This window comes from Eubalaena glacialis, chromosome 5 (assembly GCF_028564815.1).
Source record: "Eubalaena glacialis isolate mEubGla1 chromosome 5, mEubGla1.1.hap2.+ XY, whole genome shotgun sequence".
Lineage (NCBI taxonomy): Eukaryota > Metazoa > Chordata > Mammalia > Artiodactyla > Balaenidae > Eubalaena > Eubalaena glacialis.
This window is the reverse complement of record NC_083720.1, coordinates 28,319,952-28,342,776: the sequence shown is the minus strand read 5'-3', so window position 1 is coordinate 28,342,776 and position 22,825 is coordinate 28,319,952. Positions and strand designations below refer to the sequence as shown.

General features: G+C 40.6%; 1 protein-coding gene across 3 annotated transcripts in view; it reads left to right on the top strand.

Moving 5' to 3' along the window:
• Positions 1-21,021, top strand: part of ALPK1 (alpha kinase 1) — a 131,565-nt gene extending 110,544 nt beyond the window's left edge. For all 3 annotated transcript variants that reach the window (XM_061192046.1, XM_061192044.1, XM_061192045.1), the window contains 10 exons: positions 2,919-2,978; positions 5,037-5,123; positions 5,870-5,946; positions 6,825-6,920; positions 8,850-8,954; positions 9,643-11,776; positions 14,174-14,327; positions 17,610-17,772; positions 19,048-19,234; positions 20,403-21,021. In XM_061192046.1, the coding sequence (XP_061048029.1) occupies positions 2,919-2,978; positions 5,037-5,123; positions 5,870-5,946; positions 6,825-6,920; positions 8,850-8,954; positions 9,643-11,776; positions 14,174-14,327; positions 17,610-17,772; positions 19,048-19,234; positions 20,403-20,602 (3,263 nt within the window). In that variant the 3' untranslated portion in view covers positions 20,603-21,021. The remainder of the gene's footprint in view (positions 1-2,918; positions 2,979-5,036; positions 5,124-5,869; positions 5,947-6,824; positions 6,921-8,849; positions 8,955-9,642; positions 11,777-14,173; positions 14,328-17,609; positions 17,773-19,047; positions 19,235-20,402) is intronic.
• Positions 21,022-22,825: the final 1,804 nt, after the last annotated feature.

Here is a 22,825-nt window from a genome sequence, read left to right as displayed (position 1 = left end):
ATTGTTTTAATAACTCTGGCCTTGAAGAAGTTAAACTATCTTTTAACTACTTCATTTCCTTTGAAAAGGAACTGTACTAACTATACTGAATGGGACAGTTGCTGAGTACAGAGAGGGACAGAGATAAAAGGACATGAGAGGCATGGGCTTGTGGAGGTTAACTTTTCAAAAGCCCAAGTTCATTCACTCTCAAGTTCTTGCAGCTGTGCATAAATTGTACCCCCATATCTTATTATTTACTTTTCTAAAGTAATTGCATCAACAGAGTTGAACTTAGGAAAAAATTCTTACTTCAAATGTCCATGATTTGGGACATTTTATAATGTTTGGGGTTTATCATGTTGAGGGTATGAGAAAAACCTAACCACTAATATGCCTTCTGATGGCATCAGATGGAATAATGTGTAGGTAGAGCATTCTGTTAGGGGAACCGAAAGTTGAGGGCTGGGCGTGCGTGGGCAAACTAATGTTGGTTCTCATCAAATGGAACTTGGAACAGTTACTGAGGCATGTTTCATGATACACAGATTTACAGATTTGCTATAGTGTGAGGTGGAAATCAAGGTCAAGTGGTAAGTAGGCATGTTGATAGCTTTGCTTTACACAACCAAATAATCTTTTCACTTACTTGTTTGGTTGATTGTTCCTCTCATGCCTCTAACTAAGGTGGTATAGACTTTTTCTCCTGATGACAATTAAGCCTTGATACCATCATGAGCGGTACGCTCCTCTGCCCGCACATCCCTTGTCTAAGGTAAAAGTCCTAGATCTTATTCTGCAACAGTTGGGGTTGTCTTTTCCTCAAAGATACTACCAGAAATGCCACAAGAAAACAGACACAGCCTCAGAGTTAAAGTGCTTATCTGTAAACTTCTGCCCCCAGACATCTCTTGAGGCCCTACCTACACTGGGTTTCTCAGACAGAAAGGGGGACTTAGAGCAGGGGTGGTGTCCTGGAAAGAGAACAAGGTACAGTGAAAAGGGGTCTCAATCCCCAGCATTTGGGAATCCTGGGATAGAGAAAGGAGAGGTGTGTATGATGTTATGAGGGGTAAGGAAAAGGAATAAAGATAATATGAAGGGACAGCACAGTCTTCCTGTTTTCCCCTTTGACCCAGCCCATCCTGGTATCCACTCAAAACCCATTCCAAAGGTCCAAGCATTCAATGTTGTGGGATTTCAGAGGCAAGAGAGGATGCCCTGGGCCTGCCCAGCTCACTCCTGCCTGAAATTAGGAGACAAAACCTTTCAAGCCACAGTTAAAAATAAAGAATCAGACTTCCAGCTCCGTCAGCGTGGAGGACTGAGCAAGTGCGGAATCTTCTCCCATTACATAAATATCGTGAATTAAATATTTTTTTAAGTGCCTGAGGCATAGAAGACATTCAAAATCAGAATAGTGGACTACTGCTCCTGACACTATAGCCAAAGAGATTTACACTTGGATATAGTCCTAGGGGAAGGGATTGCCACTTTAATTCCTGTGCAGGGACAAGAGACAGGCCCTTGGGCCTACGTGGAGTGAAATATTTGCATAAAGCTGGAATTCTTAAAGGTTTGCACAGCTATGAAATGGGACTGAACCGCTCTACCAGCCCACCCAGAGAGGTGATGAGGAAGCTTATTCTCTGCCCAAGCTCTGAGATGGAGGCCAAAAAAAATCTCTGAAAAGAAATAAAAACCCCAAGTCTGTGCCAAATGTCTGTGTGGAGTCTGAATTTACCCACAAGAGAGGGAATCACCCACCAAGTAATTAAGAAAAAACTAATTCAGGACTGAAATTTCTGGGACCTAGCAGATCAAGTACAAAATTATGCTGTAGAGAAACATCCACACTCCAGAGGCATCTCTTAATGTCCCGACCAGAAAGGTACACAGTGTCACTTCTGCCACATCGATTGGTCACAGCAGGTCACAGGGCCAGTTCAGGCTCAAGGAGAAGGAAAATAAATTCTAGATTCCACTTCTTGATGGAGGAATGGCAAGGTCACGTTGCAAAAGAGCATGTGGGATAGAAGATATTGTTGTGACCTCCTTTGGATCACAATCTACCACAGTCAGGTATATGTCTGTATCTGCACTTTGAAACAGGGTGGTCAGGGAAGGCCTTATGAGACAGTGAAGTGACATTTGAGCAAAAACCTGAAGGAGAAGGGAGCAAGCCTTGGAGATATCTGGAATAAACGCATTCCAGACTAAAATAAGTACAAAAACCCTGACATGGGAACAAGCCTGGCAGATTCAAGGAACAGTCAGGAGGCCACTGTAACCAAAGTAGAAGGAGTGAGGATGAGGGAAAGAATGCTAAGAGAAGAGGTCAAAGAAGTCCCAGGGGCCAGGTCATATGGGGCTTAGAGGCACCTGGGAGCCGAAATGGATAAAAGGATGAATGATTGAGTTTCCTCCTTACAGAAAAACAGCCATCCATAGTTTAGGCCCCTCCTACGTGGTGTTAATGAAATAAATGAAAAGTTTACAAAGAACCTCTCTACCCACCCCCTAAAAAAATTCCTTCCTGATAATTCTGTAAATAGACCTATTCACGGGCAACTCTCCTCCACTTCTGGAGGCATAGTTTTCACAAAAAGGAGACACAGCCTTTGACAAAGGTTTGCCTTTACTTCTCAAGCCTTACTCTATATGAATGGATTATTCATTCATATGAGTGAATATGTGTGTATATATATATGTAAATGTATATGAATCTAATTGCAATTTCAGATACTGTACAACTTCCCACCTTACCAGTTCCTGAAAACTTCATCTTCTTTTTCACTTTTGTGTATGATGTAGTTACTGATTTTAAATTTTAAAATAGAATGTTTCCCCGTAACACCCCATAATGTGTTAACCTTAGAGCATGAACAGCAGTATTTAAAGCACATGTTCAGAACTAATTATGTGTTGCTTCTTTTCAGGGAAACTTTTAAAAGCAGAGTATATCCTGAGCAGTCTAATAAGCAACAATGGAGCAACAGGTAAGGTGCTCTCATATCTTCACAATGACCTTCACCCTCCGTCCCTACCAGAGTTCCAGTTTAAAAACAACTTAATGGGGACTTCCCTGGTGGTCCAGTGGTTACGACTCCACGCTCCCAATGCAGTGGGCCAGGGTTCGATCCCTGGTCAGGGAACTAAGATCCCACATGCCGCAACTGAGCCTGCACACCGCAACTAGAGAAGCCCGCACATCGCAACTAGAGAAGCCCGTGCGCTGCCATGAAGACCCAGCACAGCCTAAATAAATAAATAAATATAAACAAATAAATAAATAAAACTTAATGACCTGGTAGTTACTATACACTAGACGTTCCCAGAACTACCTAGGACTGGCTCTGCTACTGATGAATGAAATGGCTTTGGTCAAGCAGGTTACTTCTCTGTATTTCCATTTTCTCTATTTAAAAACAAAAACAAAACAAAACAACCCAACCAAGTCTTCTAATATCGCCCTGCTTTATTGTAGAGTGTGTTATCTAATCAACATTCGCTGTGAAGGTAGGTAACTCCCTGGACCTCAGAAAGGGCTCAGCTACAGCTTTGAAAAGAATTGTGAATGGAAATTGAGCCTGTAAATTCAGGAGAATACACTTACAGTTTTATGTATTTAAAGGGTCTGGAAAATAAATTTTATTTTGCTACAGAGGAGCTATAATAAAAACTTACTTTGAAATAGATTTCTTTTGATATTTAATCATACATGAAAGGAAGCAAGTCCTAAAAGTTGGGTAACAATTTAAGCCTTAGATACCTTGTCTGAATTTCTGGGCACTTAAGTCAACAAGTTTCCCATTACGTTGAACACAATTCCTAGTCGACTTTTAAGCTCAATATGCTTGGATATAAGGTCCTGAGCTCCTTGAAACTTGTAGACATTTCCAGTGGGGAGGCAGTTTGAAATACAGGTATTGACCACATACCCCCATTTGTGGCCACCATCACTAACCTACAATATGCATACTTCCCATCTTCTACACCACACACACGCACGCACACACACACACACACACACACACAGATTAAAAGCTAGGGAGAAAGTAAGGAGGGTGATGTGACACAGAGTAATAAGAGCATGTAATAATGAGTCTGACTTTATTTTTGATGTTTGGCAACTGGCAGCTGTCAGGCCCCAGCTTCTTCCCTCTTTGCCCCACATCTGGACAGGCTGATTTTTTTAAAGCTCATTTATCAGTAAACCCTGGCCTAGGTGTGGGAACCTTTACCCCAGACCCACACAATAAAAACAAAAGCCACTCACCACTCCTTTCACGTAAGTCAAACGGACCAGCTTGGGTGCCTTCCCTGCTCTCCTCAGAAAGGCTCATTATGTGAGCACTCAGTCTTTTCATATACTCTTAGTGCGTGTGTAGAGTCATCAGTTTCAACATTCAAACCAATTTTGGGTGGATGGGATGGATCCCGCCCTCCATGAGGCAACCACAAGACAGTGGAGGTGACACTGTAGTTAATTAACCTGGGGAAGCCTCGAAGGCAATAGCATTGAGGATGAGCCCTGAAGTAGGAGCTAGAGGGGGCGGAATCCCTCCCTCTAGGTAGAGGGAATGGCAAGTGCAGATACCATGAAGCAGGAGACGACTGCTATTATAAGGAACACAATGAAGCTGCATGGCAGAGCCCAGTTGGTAACGGGGAGAGGTGGAGACCAGGCAGGATTCAGTTCCTGTGAAGCCCCATAGGTTGCAGCAAGAAGTATGGACCTAATTTTAAATACAAAGAAGAGATTGTCTCCCGAATTTATATCACATGTGTTCATTAAGGCTTCTATGAAAATCATTTTATTTCACCAGGCTATTTCTTTAATAATTCAAGGCCAGGGACTTCCCTGGAGGTCCAGTGATTAAGACGCCATGCTCCCACTGCAGGGGGCACAGGTTCGATCCCTGGTCAGGGAACTAAGATCCCACATGCTTAGCAGTGCAGCCAAAATAAATAAATAAATAAACATTAATTTTTAAAAAATTTTTAAAAATAATTCAAGGCCAAAAATGCTTTTCTTTTTTTCCTCTTTATTGTAGGTACCTGGCTGTACAGAAATGAAAGCGACAAGGTCCTGGTGCAGTCGGTCTGCATACAGATCAGAGGGCAAATTCTGCAAAAGTTAGGTACAGTCATCTTCTCAAGGCTCATTTACCAAGTCTGGCTACAGGATTTTACTATGGACTTTTCTCATTGTGTCTGGTTGATACAGTTCATCCCCACTTCCCTTAGTTTCCTTATGGAAAAGAGAATGACACTTAAGATGCCAGGAATGTTATGAACATTAACAAAACAAAATATTTTTCTGTTGAGTTTTGTTAAAGAAATTTACAGTTGTATATTATGACTGTTAACCACAGGATTCTCGGTATTCTTTCTGGCATCTGGCTCTCAGCTCATTAGGACTCCGTTTGATATAGTGACACCTTACTCTAAACCCACCCTGACAGCTTACGCATTCGTTCCTGGGAAGGTATTCCTGAGTTTTACAAGCAAAGTTTATAGGACCCTAATTATACTTTAAAATGCAAACTAATGTATTTGAAATTTAACAGAGGATGGTAGTTGTTATCTTGTAAGTAATGGAGAAAATTATTTCTATATTAATATATCTTATATGTACACATGTAATATATAATATTTCTTACTGTTTCCCTGTGAAAGGGAAAAATTATCTGTATTAAACCAACTGGAAAAACAGATTGCTGTTTTTCCAGCAGATTGCTATCTGCTGATTGCTGTCAATCTAATCTAGTCATATATTTTCTTAACAAAATCCAATGAATCTTCTTTCTGTATTAGTTTTTAAAGGTATTTTCTGACACAGGAGCACAGATACTCGCAGTTTGTCCCATCTCCTCCTTTTTTGCAGGGATGTGGTACGAAGCAGCAGAGTTAATATGGGCCTCGATCATAGGATATCTGACACTTCCTCAGCCAGATAAAAAGGTTGTTTGTCTAGTGCTTATTTTCTCGTTTCCTATACTTGTCTTTGAAAGATTATCTCCTTATGGCACAATTCAGTTTACCATTTATCAATTTTATTGGTCCTATTTTTATTGATTCTACACAGGCATCGGACCAGGAACATTTGGTAACTTCCTTCTAGTGTCTTGCTCGTCCTCACTCACAGCTAGACGCCTGGCATATATTTAGTATTTCTATATATATTTGTAACTATTTATGCATTTATTTCTACCAATCCATTTATTTTTATTGATACCTATTTTATTATATATTTAGCCTTTACCTGATTCCATAGCAAAGTTGAGATGGTCAAGTTGCTTATATGCAAAATCATTTTCCTTGAGTTGAGTGGGAAAAGACTTCGATTAACTGTTTACACAGCATCTTCATTCAAGAAATTGAGAAGCAACATTTGCTTTCCTACTTGATGTTTTCATTCTCTGTGACTCTGTGAGAATATTCTCCTTGTTAATTGAAGCTTTGGGTTATACATCTTCCCAAGCTGTGTCAGCAGCACTGCTGCCTACAGTCCTTTTAACAGCACAAATGTAATGGGGCATGGGGACTCTTGCTTGGGCCAATTCATTATGCCTAGCAGTATGGACAAGTTAGTGTTGACGATCCAGTGAAGCCCAACTAAGAAATAGCTGAGTTTACATTACTCCCATGTCCTCAGGATGTGATGATCTTTCAAGCCCGGTGACATCCAGTTGAGAAGTATCCGCAGTGTCATCATAACAATAGCAATAATAATAAGCAATGGTTTATTTAGAAGGCTAATCATTGACTTTAGGCCTTGAGATGAGAGCAACAATTGACTGTGAATTCCTAATCTGTGTTTTGTTTGTATTTCCTTACAGGGCATTTCCACATCACTAGGTATACTGGCAGATATCTTTGTTTCCATGAGCAGGAAAGATTATGAAAAGTTTAAAAGCAATCCTGAAATTAACTTGGTAACTATCACTTGTCAAAACCATGGTGCAGAGTGGCATCACCTACAAAACTGTCAACATTATTCTTGGTGCTTGGTTAGTTCTGTCTCCAGGAGTCAGGGGGCACAGTGTCTCCCCTCTTCAAGTAATGTGAGCAATCCTGGAGACAGTTCCTGTGGTGTCCTGTTTGGCTGTATTATCCCAGCACCTAGCCCAGTACCAGACCTACAGAGGGCACTGGGGGAAGAAAAGACTGATGGATGAAGGAATGAATGAAATCAAAGTGATAAATGCTTTGAACCCCATGACTTCCTTTCAAATTATCACAAAATTCAGTTTCCACACTTGGGCTATCTCAATGACAAAGTAAAGGGGTAATAACTTTAAGACTTTAATTACCATCTCTTCAAATCAGAGCATCAGTCACTTGCTCAGGCTCTTATCTGTGATAATAATGATTACAAATATTTGTATATTGCTTTATAATTCAAAAAGTGTGTGTATATATGTATATGATCCACATACACCACATCTACCTATGAGGTAGGTAGAGCAAAATGTGTCACTCCCGTTTTAGAGAAAAATAAACTAAGGTCCAGAGAAACTAAGTGACCTCTGCAACTTGTACAATCAGTAAGAAAGAGAACTGGGAGCAGAAGCCAGGTCTCTAACCAGTTCGGAGCATCGCACAGACATTGACTTCTCTCCTGCACTGCACTGAAATTGAGATTTTTAACGGTATCATCAATTATTGCCTTTTTAAAAATACCAAAGCGGGACTTCCCTGGTGGCCAGTAGTTAAGAATCCGCCTGCCGGTGCAGGGGACACGGGTTCGAGCCCTGGTCCGGGAAGATCCCACATGCCGCGGAGCAGCTAAGCCCGTGCGCCACAACTACTGAGCCTGCGCTCTAGAACCCGTGAGCCACAACTACTGAAGCCCGCATGCCTAGAGCCCGTGCTCTGCAACAAGAGAAGCCACTGCAGTGAGAAGCCCGCGCATGGCAACGAAGAGTAGCCCCCGCTCACCGCAGCTACAGAAAGCCTGCGCGCAGTAACGAAGACCCAACGCAGCCAAAAATAAATAAATAAAATAAATACATTTATAAAAAAAAATACCAAAGCAGCAACAGTAACTGTACTCAGTACTAATTAGTGTAGCATAAGAAGACATACAGCTTGCTGCTAGCGATCTGAATCCTAGCAAAATGTTGCTTTTGCTGTCAGACAGACCAAAACACAGGAAAAGGGTTATGCCCCTTGTTCAGTGAAGTTGTCTCTGAGGACTGTTTAAAATTGCAAACTGCCCTTCTGCCTTGGACCTCCTCAACCTCTTCTCACTTTATTTTTCTTTGGAACACTTGCTGCCATCTCAAATACTATGCATTTTACTTATTTTGTGTATTGACTGATCCCCTCCCCTTAACAGAAAATAAGCTTATTGCAGGCTCACTGTCTGCTCTCTCCTTCATGGCTAGAACAGTGCCTGGCATGTGGAGGTACTCAATACATATTTCTGGAATAAATGATTGAATCTTAATTGCTGTGAAATCGTACATTAAAGGGCTCTTTGCCAAGAACAATGCAGAAATCATCAGTGAATCTGACTGCAAAATGTGCAGAGTTCTGTGAACAAAGAGCTGCACGATCCTCCAAAGAAACTTGTCTGAATTACTTTGCACAGGCAGGCAGTGTGAATGTTTGCACACGTGAGGCCTTCTCTGCGGTACGAGTTGGGGATGGATGATGTATGGGTATGGGGGAAAGGACAGACACTGTCCTGGGGTCTTTTGACCCACTTACTCTTTCTTGGCCCTGTTCTGAAATGGTTGTGATGTGGCGCAGGGCATGCCTCAGAATCTTGAAAGAAAAACAAAGGAATTTTATAGCCTGTCTTTTGCTAATGGATCAATAATTGTCAACAGTACACTCGGCCTCCTGTTTTCTCACAGGGCTTGCTGAAGGAGTTTGACCACCATTTGCTGTCAGCCGCTGAAGCCTGCAAGCTGGCAGCTGCCTTCAGTCCCTACACGCCCCTCTTCGTGCTCACGGCTATGGTAAACAGTGCAGCCCTCACTGCTCCTCTCTCCAGTGACAGATGTAACTGGTGGGAGGGAAGGGTCTAACCTTAAAATAGGCTTTGTGTATATCATTAGATAATTGTGATCAGACCTCACATAATGTAAAGGTTTTATGAGTCAGAGTAGTGACATCCTGGTGGGAGCTAAGTTAATACAGCCGGAGGATTTGATGTTATCTGCTCTAGAACAATGGTTCCCACGCATGTCAGAATCACCTAAAAGCCCTTTCAAAATACATATTCTTGGGCTCTACCCTAAATCCACTAAATGTAAATCCCTGGGATTTGTACCCAGAAACCTTTCATTATGAAATACTGCCCAGGCGATTCAAATGCACAGAGGGGTTTGGAAGCCACCAATCTGTTGTTTCAACTATTATTAAACAAATGATGTGTTTGTATATGGCAAAATTATTATGTCCACATTCCACGTATAGACTCTGTTTGCTAAAACTAACAATAGCAACAATAACAAATTTATCGTCTTTGATCAAGAAGTATCGGGTACAGTAGGATGGTAGCTGGTAGTTTCTGTATTTTTCCATGGCACATGTTTATTTCTTTATAATATTTCTAATGACTGTCCTCCAGGGATGAAAAGTTTTCCCTGATTCACCTCCAGTTTCCAATTCAGTGTCTGATTTTGTATTTGGTATTTTCCTCAGAATATTCGCGGCACATGCCTGTTGTCATATAGCAGTTCTAGTGACTGTCGTCCAGGAATGAAAAATTCATATCTGTGTGAAGCCAAAGAGGCCTTTGAAATTGGCCTCCTTACCAAGAAATGTGATGAACCAGTTACTGGAAAACAGGAGCTCCATAGTTTTCTCAAAGCTGCTTTCGGTCTCACCACGGTGCACCAGAGGCTCTATGGGGAGATGGAGACGGTCCACACAGCAAGTCAGCTCTGTAGTGAAGCTATGGGAAAGCTGTATACTTTCAGTACTTCCTCCAGAAGTCAGGAGAGAGAAGCTATCTCTCAGGAAATCATGTCTGTTATCACCAGGGTGAAGGAACAGTTACAAGTTCAAAGCTTCTCAAATTTAGATGACAAGTCTTATGTTCCAGAGGGTTTCAAGTGTGGGTTGGAGAAACCCATCTTGCATGGGCAAGTGGATTTCCAAAAAATTGTTGAAACCTATTCACAGCACCACACTTCAGTGTGTGAAATATTTGAAAGCACTTGTGGAAACAACAAAAATAAACAGAAAGGTACAAAAATAGGAGTCTGTATCACTGATCTAAAAACAGAAACAAAAAACATAGATACTGTGAGTACTACTGAGGACAAACCACGTTTTGAAAAAGGCATGGTAATATCTTCCTCCCAAATGGCTAAGAATGGTTGGGAGAAACTCAGGAGGGTAGGAAGGAGAAACTGGGCCGGTTCTGATGCATTTCGAGTCTCCGTGGATGAAGATGTGGAGACTGAGGCTGAGTCAACAGACCATAGGAGTGGTGGGGGAGCTGTTTTGAACAAGTCTCTGAGCGACAGCCAGAGCTCCAGTTCTTGGAGCAAGTTATCAGGGGGTAGTTCTTCTACAAGCTGGGAGGAAGTGAATTACCATGTTGACGATATGTCAGCCAGAAGAGAGCCTAGCAAGGAAGAACATCATGTGGACACTCAGTGTTCCACTGCCCTGGCAGAAGAACTGGAGATCGATGGGGAGAGCAGAGCTGTACATCCACTGTCTTCAGATCTTCATGGTCTCTCTCTCCAGGTGTCCAGGGATGACAGTTTAGAGTCTTCTCAAAGTCAACTACACAAGCCTGTGCCCTTGACAACTTTTCCTCCTCATAACACAGCAGGTACTTTGTTGGCCTCAGGTGCAGGACTGTTAAAAGGAGCTCCAGAAGGTATGTGGGAAGCCGGAAATGTGAGGTCCAGAAATACTTCTACTCATTCCAGACCCTCATTTGGTTCTGCTTCTTGGTCTTCTGATTCTGGTTGGCCCAAGAACATGGCCACATATCCTTCGATCCAAGAAGAAGAAACCTTTGAAATAATTGATAAGTTTCCAGAAATCAACTGTGACGCCAAAGACAGGCATGAAGAAAATAAGAGAGAAGAAATCAAAGGAGACGCAGGTCCCACATTTAAAGATAGCCCCTGCTGGGTTGACCCAGAAGAAGAAACAGCAGAGAGAGCAGAAGATATGCCCGTAGACTTCCACATAGTTGTGGATGAGCCTCTGGGCAAAAGTTCCATGACAGCATGTAGCACTTTCACTCCTCATTGGCTTGTTCAAAATCCTGACTCAGGGAAAAGTGGTGGCTCAGTCAAAGAGCAGGGCATTGACCCTGATGCCTCCACGGTGGATGAGGAGAGCCAACTGCTGGACAGCACAGATGTTCACGCCACAAGCACACATGGCTCTCACAGACCATGTGCTCTGAGGCAGCTGCGTGGTCAGGGAGCCCAGATCCCCAATTCCTCGGTAAGTGGTAACACTTCCATCCCTGTCCTCAGTGAGGACTGCACTACCACAGAGGAAGCAAATGAACCTGGAAACCTGCTAAACTGCAGCCAGAGTTCCAGCTCGTCCTTGGCATGGTGGTTGGAATCACCCGGAATTTCCAGTGGTTCTTCTGAGGGAGAAAACCCATGGTCCTTTCTGAATTCCAGTGGAAGTTCTTTTGTTTCATTGCCAGGAATCGCAACGCAAAAGATCCTTAAGGCTCGCACCCTGCAGCCTGATGACTTTGAAAAACTCTTGGCAGGGGTGAGGCATGATTGGCTGTTCCGGAGACTGGAGAATACAGGAGTTTTTAAGTCCAGGCAACTCCATGGAGCACATAGTAAGTACAGCCTTTCAGGAAGCATCTCTGCATGTTCGGGGCCCTCTGAAGCTCTTGTTATGTAGATCACTTAAAGCTCATGAAAGATATCGACCCCCGTTATGCTTTGTGAATATATAGAGAAATGTGTAGTTCAGGGACCTTCTTCCCTGCTATAAAGACACACAAGGCAGTAAGGGAGAATCTTACAGGACTCGGGAGCAGTCATCAGTCAGGGCTTAAAACAGCTCTCGATGCCATATACACTCAGCATTTGTCTCCTCCACTGATTCTCATTACCAACCAGCTGATTTTTCTGTATTTTTCCCATTCAAATCCTAGGGAGATGGGGTTTGACCTAGTTACACATCATCCTTCTAGTGGGCAGAGATTTTCACACCTGTGCTAAGTGGTTTCTTGCCAGTCAGTGGATTGATCAGCTACAATTAGCAACTGCTTCCTGCTTAAGGAACAGCGCAAGGTCTCTTCCCCTAGCAGGAAGCCTCGGCTGGGGCCACCCAGCCATCAGCATGTCCAACACAGCTTAGAAGTGGTGGAGAAGCTGGGAGAAGAAAAAAGAAGGTTCTTCTCTTAGCCCAGAGGGTCACATTGTAATGCCCTCCAAAGTACTGAAGAATTATTTGAATGAGAAAAAAAAACTATTGTAAAATGCATTTCAGAGGAAATAAACTATGTAGATTGCTGAGCACTGGATACTAAAGTAGTTCTCAACACTGGTATCGCATGAGAATCTCCCAAGAGGCTTTTTTTTTTTTTTTCAAGGATGCTTTGGGTCTTCATTGCTGCACGCGGGCTTTCTCTAGCTGCGGCGAGCGAGGGCTACTCTTCGTTGTGGTGCGCAGGCTTCTCATTGTGGTGGCTTCTCTTGTTGTGGAGCACGGGCTGTAGAGGTGCGGACTTCAGTAGTTGTCGCAGGCTAAGTTGCTCTGCAGCATGTGGGATCTTCCCAGACCACGGCTCGAAACCGTGTCCCCTGCATTGGCAGGCGGATTCTTAACCACTGCGCCACCAGGGAAGTCCTGAGAATCTCCCAAGAGGCTTTTTTAAACTTCCAGTGCCTCACCCCAGAGATTCCAGTCTAATGGGTCTGTGATGTGATCCAGGCATCCTTATTTTTTAAGAGCTCCCCAGTGACTTTGTGTAAAGCCAATGTAAAGAACTTCTGTTTCAAAGTATTTCAGTGTTTTGCCTGCTACCTTGAAGTCAGACTAAAAGACAGATCAGGTTGTTGCCAAAAGAAGCAAAATTTTCTAATAAGGTTTCCCTGCTTACTGTGAGATTCTGCAGTTTCAAAATCACATTTCTGAGAGTTAGGTAGCTGCCTTATTGTTTTGTCTGTGTGCCAATTTATGGGTGAAAAAACACGTTGGAGGAAAGCAAGGCCCAAAGTTGAAAAAACTGAACAAGTTATGCATTCTCTCCTTGCTTCTTCCCTCAGTTCACTGCCCTTTCTATGTGTGTGTGCACGCAGCTCACCTTCCATTTCCTTCCCCAGTTTCTCTGATTGAGTCACCCAACCACGATCACCATCTCCCCCAACCCCATCATCTCCCTTCCCCGATCCCAGACCTGTGGGTTTATCTCACTTTAAGTATTTTCTCTCCCAAGTCTCCTGTTCATTTACCCTTTATCACAACCTAGACACTGGAAGTCTTTGTTCACTTCACTTTAACTTAGATCCCAAAATGTTGCATTTCTTCCTTAGGGTTCAGTTGGTCTTCCCCCTTAAAGAGATGTTTTCTTGCTAGCACTGGTCTTCCTTTCTTTAAGGTGGAAACAACCCTTACTTTTTCCTCTTATCTTTTCCTTTTTCAGTTGAGTTTGTATCTTTGTACAGTAGCTATATTTTCTCAGTAATTCCTGGACTTTCCCAACTTAAAATATGTAAGAGAAAACTAGGGTGCACTTTCATATGCAATCTAGGATTCCTGGAGTTGCCAGGAACCTTTGGGGTAGAATTATTCAATTTATTTCTATCTGCGTGATCTGGCATAGATAGCAGCCTCTATTATTTGAGGTCCCCAGATAATTAGAAGACGATGCACACACTTATCACTTGTTCCAAGATGGTCTCTGGGATTTTGCTGTTTAAAAAGCCCTTTTATTTTCCATTACTTTCATACAGAAGCTCTGACCTAAATACCTTGCCATAACAAACAAGAGATTTTGTGAACCAAAGGCTATTCTTCATTGTAATTTCTCAAGCTTTACGTTTTTATCGGACTTCACTAGCTTTTTAGTAATAGTCATACAAGAGGATAAAGTTTGAGAAAATATATTAAAAAGTTGAATATTTCAAATGAGCTGGACTGGAACCTGTGTTACTTCAGTTTTATCCATGAATTGTAAGATCTTTTTGAAAAATAAGATCAATATTAATCTTATCTTTTTTTCAAGATGCTCTTTTGTTAAAATATTCCAAGAAATCTGAACTGTGGACCGCCCAGGAAACTGTTGTGTATTTGGGGGACTACCTGAATGTGAAGAAGAAAGGCAGACAAAGGAATGCATTTTGGGTGCATCATCTTCATCAAGAAGAAACTCTGGGGAGGTATTGCTTAAAAGCACCTATATCACTAATGTAAAAAGGGCTAATTTTTCCCTTCTGTTAAGTAATTGTTTATGAGACTTTGAAAGGGCTGAAAAAATGGCTAAAATGTATGTTTTCAGAATTCAACTCCTTTTTCCTCCTCCTCATTAGTTAGTTAATAACAGTTATCTTATATGGAGGACCCACATTATGTCAGCCATTGGGCTGGATGTTTTATATACATGATTTCAAACCCATTAGGGAACATTAAACCCCATTGTACAGATAAGAAAAATAGTGTTCCTGGCTATATGACAGGCCACAGAGTCTTAAACACTGTCACTAAAAATGCTGGCAAGAAAGGCTAAACTATGCAAACCATACTTCTAAGTAAATGGGTGAGCCTGCAAAAAAAGGCAGAAAAATCCTCTAAGGCCAGGGTTGAAGCATATCCAGGGATGTAAGTGAATACTGAATCCTTAAGACACCCTCCATAGAAGTTTTGGGCAGGGGAGGGATGAGAGAGCAGCTAGTGACAGAAGTTACACATGGAAGCGGATGAATTTAGAGACCACAGATATATATATATATATATATATATATATATATATATATATATATATATATATATATATATATATATTTCCCCCCCCATTGGAGTATAGTTCCTTTACAATATTGTGTTAGTTTATACTGTACAGCAAAGTGAATCAGCTATACGTATACATATATCCCCTCTTTTTTGGATTTCCTTCTCATTTAGGTCACTACAGGGCACTGAGTGGAGTTCCCTATGCTGTACAGTAGGTTCTCATTAGTTATCTATTTTATACATAGTATCAATAGTGTATATATGTCAATCCCAATCTCCCAGTTCATCCCACCGCCCCCTCCTTGGTATCCATTCGTTTGTTCTCTGCGTCTGTGTCTCTATTTCTGCTTTGTAAATAAGATCGTCTATACCAATTTTTTCAGATTCCACATATATGCATTAATATACGATATTTGTTTTTCTCTTTCTGACTTCCTTCATTCCGTATGACAGTCTCTAGGTCCATCCATAGAGACCACCGATATAAAGCAGGGACGCAGGAATGGCTACATGCTCAAAAATAGGTTATTTAAAAATATGCCACCCCCACTGAGGCGAATAACCTGGAAAGTTTTTTGTTTGGCCTTAGTTCTTGATGACAACTTTAAGCAAAAACTCACCTGAAAATTAGTGATCACAGGTGGTACTCATTAGGTTTAAGGCCTAATTTTATACCATATGCGTATTTTAAAGGACCTATAGGCAAGACTTTTAATTTAATGTAGACCTTGATCTTTAGCCAAATCCAAAAAATGTAAGAAATAAGTAGGAAGAGAAAAAAAGAGAGAAATTGGGTGACTCTTAAATAGTAGAAATACATTTCTTGAAAAGGTTGTTGATGATAATAATAATAGTAAACATGTACATTTCTTACTATGTCCCAAGCCCTGTTTTAAGTCATTGATATACTAATTTAATTAATCCTCAAAAAACCCTATGAGGTAGTTACTACTGTATTATTATCCCCATCTTACAGATGAGGGAACTGAGACACAGCGATGTTAAGAAACCTGCACCAATTCACACGTCAAAGTGATGAAGCCAGGTGTTACGGGTATAATTGTGTCCCTCCAACCCCAGATTCAAGTTGACATTATAACCCCAAGTACATCAGACTGTGATCTTATTGGGAAATGGAGTCATTGCAGATGTAATTAGTTAAGATGAGTTCATACTGGAGTAGGATAGGCCCATCATCCACTATGACTGGTATCCTTATAAAAAGAGGAAATTTGGAGATAGACACACACAGGGAGAATGCATATAAAAATTGTAGTTATGCTGCCACCAAGCAGGAACTATCAGAAGCCAGGAGAGAGGCCTGGAAAAGATCCTTCCCTAATGCCTTCCGAGGGAGCATGGCTCTGTTGACACCTTGGTCTTAGACTTACAGACTCTAGAACTGTGAGAAAGATCAGTTTCTGTTGTTTAAGCCACCCACATTGTGGCACTTTGTTACAGCAGTCCTAAGCAACTAACATACCAGGATACATGATAGGAGGATCTGAGATGGGAAATAAAAGAGAGAAGAAGAGACAGGGAAGATGGAGTGAAAGGGTCTAACATACATCTGACCAGAAAAAGATAACAGAGCAAATAGAAAAGAATTACTATTTTAATAGATGATTTCTGACAGTTTTCCAGAACTGCCAAAATATACTAATCTTCAAATACAGGAATCACAATGAATCCCAAGTAGGATAAAAAGTGTTGTTTGTGCACATAATAGGTGATGATGGAAAACAGTATTTGTACAGATGAAGTAATTATAATAAAAGGAAAGGGTAGAGGAAGGCTTCAGATTGATTAGTTGACCTAATATAAGGTCATGCTGCAGGGAGTGAAAGATCTGCTTCCAGAGTCCATGCACTTTCCAGTACCCATGCTTTCTCCCTTGACTTACCAAAGAAGTCTGGTGAACTGCTACACTAAGTGGACACTTTCTCTTTAAAATCAGTATCATCTGGGGTCAATGTATTAGGATTCTCCAGAAACACAAAACCAGTAAGGTATGTGTGTGTGTGTGTGTGTGTGTGTGTATACATATATATGTGTGTGTGTGTGTATGTGTGTATATATATATAAAGAGATTTATTTTTAGGAATTGACTCCCATAATTATGGAGGCTAGCAAGTCTCAGCATCTACAGTTGGCAAGCTGGAGATCCAGGAGGGCTGATGATATGTAGTTCCAGTCCAAAGGCCAGCAGGCTTGAGACCCAAGAGGAGATGATGTTTCAGTTCAAGTCCCAAAGCAGGAATAGATCACTGTCCCAGCTCAGAAGCAGGCAAGAATTCTCTGTTAACTTGAAAGAAGGTCAGCCTTTTGTTCCATTTGTCCCTTCAACTGGATGAGACCCACTCACATTAGGGAGGGCAACCTACTTTACTCAGTCTATTGATTTAAATGTTAAACTCATCCAAAAACGCCCTCACAGAAACACCCAGAATAATGTTTGACCAAATATTTGGGCACCCTGTGGACAAATCAAGTTGACACATAGACTTAACCATCAGTCAGCTAGTATGAATTATGTTCCACTGTTCAGGTGGCTCTTACAAAATTATTTGAGTCATGAGATAAGATAACATTAACAATCTAAGGCGGAGAAAGAGTAACATCTTTGAAGCATTTTTGCATCTCTCTCGATCTTTCTTACTGTATAGTAGGATCACTTTGCATTTCTTTGTGTGGTTTTTCTCCATTCACAGATACGTTGGGAAAGAATATAAGGAGCAGAAGGGGCTCTGGCACCACTTCATCGACGTGGAGAGGCAGATGACTGCACAGCACTACGTGACAGAGTTTAACAAGAGACTCTATGAACAAAAGATTCATACACAGATATTCTACATACCATCCTCAATATTACTGGTAAGATTAAAGAGATCAAGAGTTTGATTAAGCAGGACTGTAAATATATATTAGGTTAGATTTCTGTTGCCAACCTACCATTCCATCTACCTCCACCATCATTCTGGTAAAATTCAATAAACTCAGTTACCAGCTTCCTTCATCTACTTCATGTGCTTCAACTACTTGTAAGATATGTAAGAAATATGACCCTCTGTACCCTGATGCATCATTTGGATCCTTCAAGTCACATTTGAAGATCTGTTGATCCTGGTACCTGGTCCCTCATGGTCGAGTTAGCATTTTTAGTATACTTTTCCTTTGTGTTGTCTTTGTACTTTTAGAGAGAGAGAAAGGACCCTAAAGATCATATCTAATACAAATTATTCCCTCAACATGATGCATAAATCCTGTTTCATATTCATTGACCCCCACCCCTTGCAATCAAGTGATAACTAAGCCATAGCTTAAACACCTTCAGTAAGAAAAAAATAATTCTTGTTTTTTTACTTTAAATAATTCCAGTTGTTAGGAAGTTGGCCCAGATCTGTCATCTTCTAATTTCTACCTGGATTGTAGCTCTTCCCTCTGGGACCATTGAGACCAATCCCTCTTCGCTATGATATCTGTTTAAATATGCAAAGGCACCCATCCCCACTGACATTTCTCTTCTTTGGATTAAGAATACCCTGCTTCCCCAAAGATGTTGGATCTTAGCACATTTACACCCTAAAGAATTTTTTTTTTTTACTTTGGCCAGAGATATTTTTAGACCCATATTTTGTTACTTATTTAATAATAGCTATTATCTATTTTGCAATTTCTTTATGTGAAGCACTATGCTGGGCATTTAACAAACAAACATTAACTCTAACCTTTGAAACAAAATAGATCTACCGTCTACAAAATAGATCACATTGCACAGAAATGCTTGAGCTGATATTGCAACGCAGAGTCACAGTGCAGGATCTAGCTACATGCCCTGGCAAGCCAGCCCCCTAGGATAGGTCACTTCATGGACTAATTTTTATTTGCACTTTTTAATAAAAGAATAATAAAAATTTTAGGTTCCATTATATGCCACATACATGTTAAGCACTTTACATGCATGGTCTCATATAATCCTTTTAATGGTCCTATAGCTATTATTACACCCACTTTACAAATAAGGAAACCAAAATCTAGAGAAGTAATAGTGCTCCTAAGTGGCAAAGCCTGGGTTCAAATTGAGATCTTCTGACCGCAAAGACCATGGCCTTCACCGCTGTTATACTGTCTCCCATTTCTACTTTTCAGATTTTAGAGGGCAAGACAATAAAAGGATGTGTCAGTGTGGAACCTTACATACTGGGAGAATTTGTAAAATTGTCAAATAACACGAAAGTGGTGAAAACAGAATACAAAGCCACAGAATATGGCTTGGCTTACGGCCACTTTTCTTATGAGTTTTCCAATCATAGAGATGTTGTGGTCGATTTACAAGGTATGTGAAACGGAATTATTTTTTTATTTTTAGTATTATTTATATGTAAATGTGAGGTTTTGTAACTAGCTCTACTAATCATTATTTAATAAATAGATTGTTCAGTGCATAGGCTACTATTTGAAATTAAATTAATCAATTTTGCTGTATGTAGCAAATGATGCCTAGAAAAAAATGTTTAAAGCTTTCTGCAAGTGTCTAAGGTGTCAAATAATCAGTGAGAAGATCTGGCTCACATTCTCTTGGGCTTCATTCTAGAGCAAGTCCGTAACAGCATTTTTTAAAATTTCACTCAAGTGGATTTGAGTGATGTAGGTTTCTTATGACTGCATGTTTTAATGTGTCAAAGTCTTTCCACACTTTCTTTCCTCTAGCTCTTTACCTTTATTATAGGTGTGGTACTGGGTTTCATAATTGGAATCATTATGGAACAGAAAGCTGTGTGTACTTGAATCTAACTTCCTTTAAAATCTGCATTAACATTTAAATTTTGTTTCAGTTTGGTATTTTATTTATCAGAATTATTAGCCATTATTCTATACTTCATTTGAATGATAAATGAGTTTTATTATAATTATTTCTAGTAAAGATTCTATGACCATCCTCCAAGATCTTTTCTATCCCCCTTCCATAGCATTTATCATCACTCTGTTATATTACATATTTTACTTACTTATATTGTTTATTAATCTGTCCCCCTTCACAAGAATGTTACACCAATGAGTACAGAGATTTTTTACTAACTTGTTCACTGCTGTATCTCCAGCACCCAAAACAGTGTTTTATACAGTGTGTACACTCAATAAATATTTGTTAAATGAACAGAGGAATGTATGAAGTAATGAGTGAGGCATTAAAGAAACTTCTGAATCATGAAAATATTGTGATTTAATAATTATACTAAGTGCATGTTATTGCTCTCTAATTCCTGGGTCTGGTATGTCATATTTGACAAATTTAATTACCCAATATTTAATTATTCTTCTTAAAGCAGTAATTGGAATATGCAACACCAAATCCCTTAACAGAAATTTATTTATCATAAACCAGTGGATGACCAGGTTTTTAAAGTGTCTTGTATATATTATACATATTTTTTTTTTTTCAGAAACACTTTACTGACACTTATAGAGGATTTAATTCTCAGACATATGTATTTCTCTTTTAGGTTGGGTGACTGGTAATGGAAAAGGGCTCATCTACCTCACAGATCCCCAGATTCACTCTGTTGATCAGAAAGATGTCACTACCAATTTTGGAAAGAGAGGAATTTTTTACTTCTTTAATAACCAGCATGTGGAATGTAATGAAATATGCCATCGACTTTCTTTGACAAGACCTTCAATTGAGAAACCAAATAATTCATAGACCATCTAGAGTGATAATGACCACTTAGTGCTACTCACCAGTGCCGGGCTCTCCCCTCCTTCCAGGGACACCAGTTATGGCACAGCCTGGTCCCTTGGGTTTACGTGGGAACGTGGGACTGGTTCCGGCCAATGATTTGTGAGAGGAATTGATGAGTATCACTTTCAGGCCCATATTAAATTGCCAGGGCAACACCAGGGCAGAGTCTCTTTCCCTCTGTGCAGTTACCAAGAGTACACCAGGAGATAGCTGCTCATCAGCATAAGTCCTGCAATGAGGAAGTCACAGGAAAGAGCCCCACTGACCCACGATGGACAGAAAACACATATGAGAAATAAACTTTTCTGGCTTAAGCCATGGAAATTTTGGAGCTTTTGTCACTGTCCATCAAGACTGATACTATTGGTGTTTTTCTTATTGATTTAGGAGTTCTTTATATATATATTAAAGAATTCAGGCCTTTGTGATATGCGTTCCAATTTTTTTGTTTGTCTTTTGACTTTGTATGAAACTTTTTTCCATGCAGAATTTGTTTTATGCACTTGAATTCATCAGTCTTTTATTTTGTGGCTTCTAGGTTATATGTCTTCCGTAGATCTTCCCTACTCTGGGTTTTGTTATTTTTAATCCTCCCATATTTTCTTCTAGTGCATTTACACTTGTGAGAGGTCTGAGGGAAGACGGTGCGTTTTGATGGCCACCACAGTCTGCCCTTGCACCACACAGATCTGGTGCTTCACACAGTTTTGGGGATCAGCGCCTCCATGATCTCACCGAAAGAAGTTTACAGAAAGAAGATTGGTGAGATACTCCCTTACTGCAGTGAGTCTTTGGGGCTGCAACTGGTACACGCTCTCTCCCTCCTCCACTATTCATTCTAAATTTCCCTTAACTATTACCTCAGCAAATCTGAGTGCCTTACCTAGTGATGTGACTCAGGCCTACATACGTGAAGGTTCTGAATTCTAAATAGTTATACCTTTCTCAGTTTGAGTTTACTGCACATGTCTTTTCATAATTGCAAATGGAGCAGGTGAGAACCACTCAGATCTCCTGATATGGGGAGTATAGTTGACTGACACCCCCAGCTTGCGCCCCTCTCGATCCACCACTGTGTTCACAATTGAAGTCATGCTCCCCCAGTGTGCTCTCAGCCAGTGACTAAGTAAAGTAAGGATGCCAGGCTCTAAATACTTCTAATGGGTGACTATGCACAAGGTCTTCCCATTGGCCTGACCAGAACCTTCTTAGAACTCTGCTGCGGTCTCTGTTGAGACTCTTCCTGCCCAGTCCTCCTCTGTTTGCCCTCTCCTTTCACAGTGCCAGACCTCCATCATGGTCTCCCTGCATACTCCTGTTCCCTCCCATCGATCCTTTACAGTCTTTTCTCCCAATCAGTACCTTATATGTCTAATCCCTTCTTGGCATTTGCTTCTTGAAAAACCCAAACTAACAAAAGTTTATTAAAGGAAAAATTTTAATTTATCTTATTAACAAAATAAAGGAGGAAAATCATATTATAATCTCGAAGATGTAGACAAATCAGTTTATGGTTAAAAAAAGCTCTTTGCAAACTAGGCATAAAGGAAAAGGTTCTGAATCAGATAAAGGGTACTTTAACTTTTTTTTTAAAAGGAATATCATAATTAATAGTGAAGCACTTAAAGTTTTCCATTTGAGAAAGGGAATAAGCAAATTAGCTCACTATACCAACCTTATCCACCATTTGGAAAAATCAGAAAATATATATATTGTCTCTGTCCCTGGTTCCTGGCACAGAGCTCCTAAATCCCTTGGAATTTCCTGGTGAGAGGAGTGTCTCTTGTTATAATGAGGTGACTCTACACCTCAATCAATCATCACTAAAAGTGGGACAGTAAATCAATAATAAAATAACATTTTGGGGACAATTAGGGATTTTTAATGTGTATTGAGTGTTAGATAAAATTAATGAAGTGACGTCTTTTTTTTTTTTTAATTTTATTTATTTATTTATTTATTTATTTATGGCTGTGTTGGGTCTTCGTTTCTGTGCGAGGGCTTTCTCTAGTTGCGGCAAGCGGGGGCCACTCTTCATCGCGGCGCGCGGGCCTCTCACTATCACGGCCTCTCTTGTTGCGGAGCACAGGCTCCAGACGCACAGGCTCAGCAATTGTGGCTCACGGACCTAGTCGCTCCGCAGCACGTGGGATCTTCCCAGACCAGGGCTCGAACCCGTGTCCC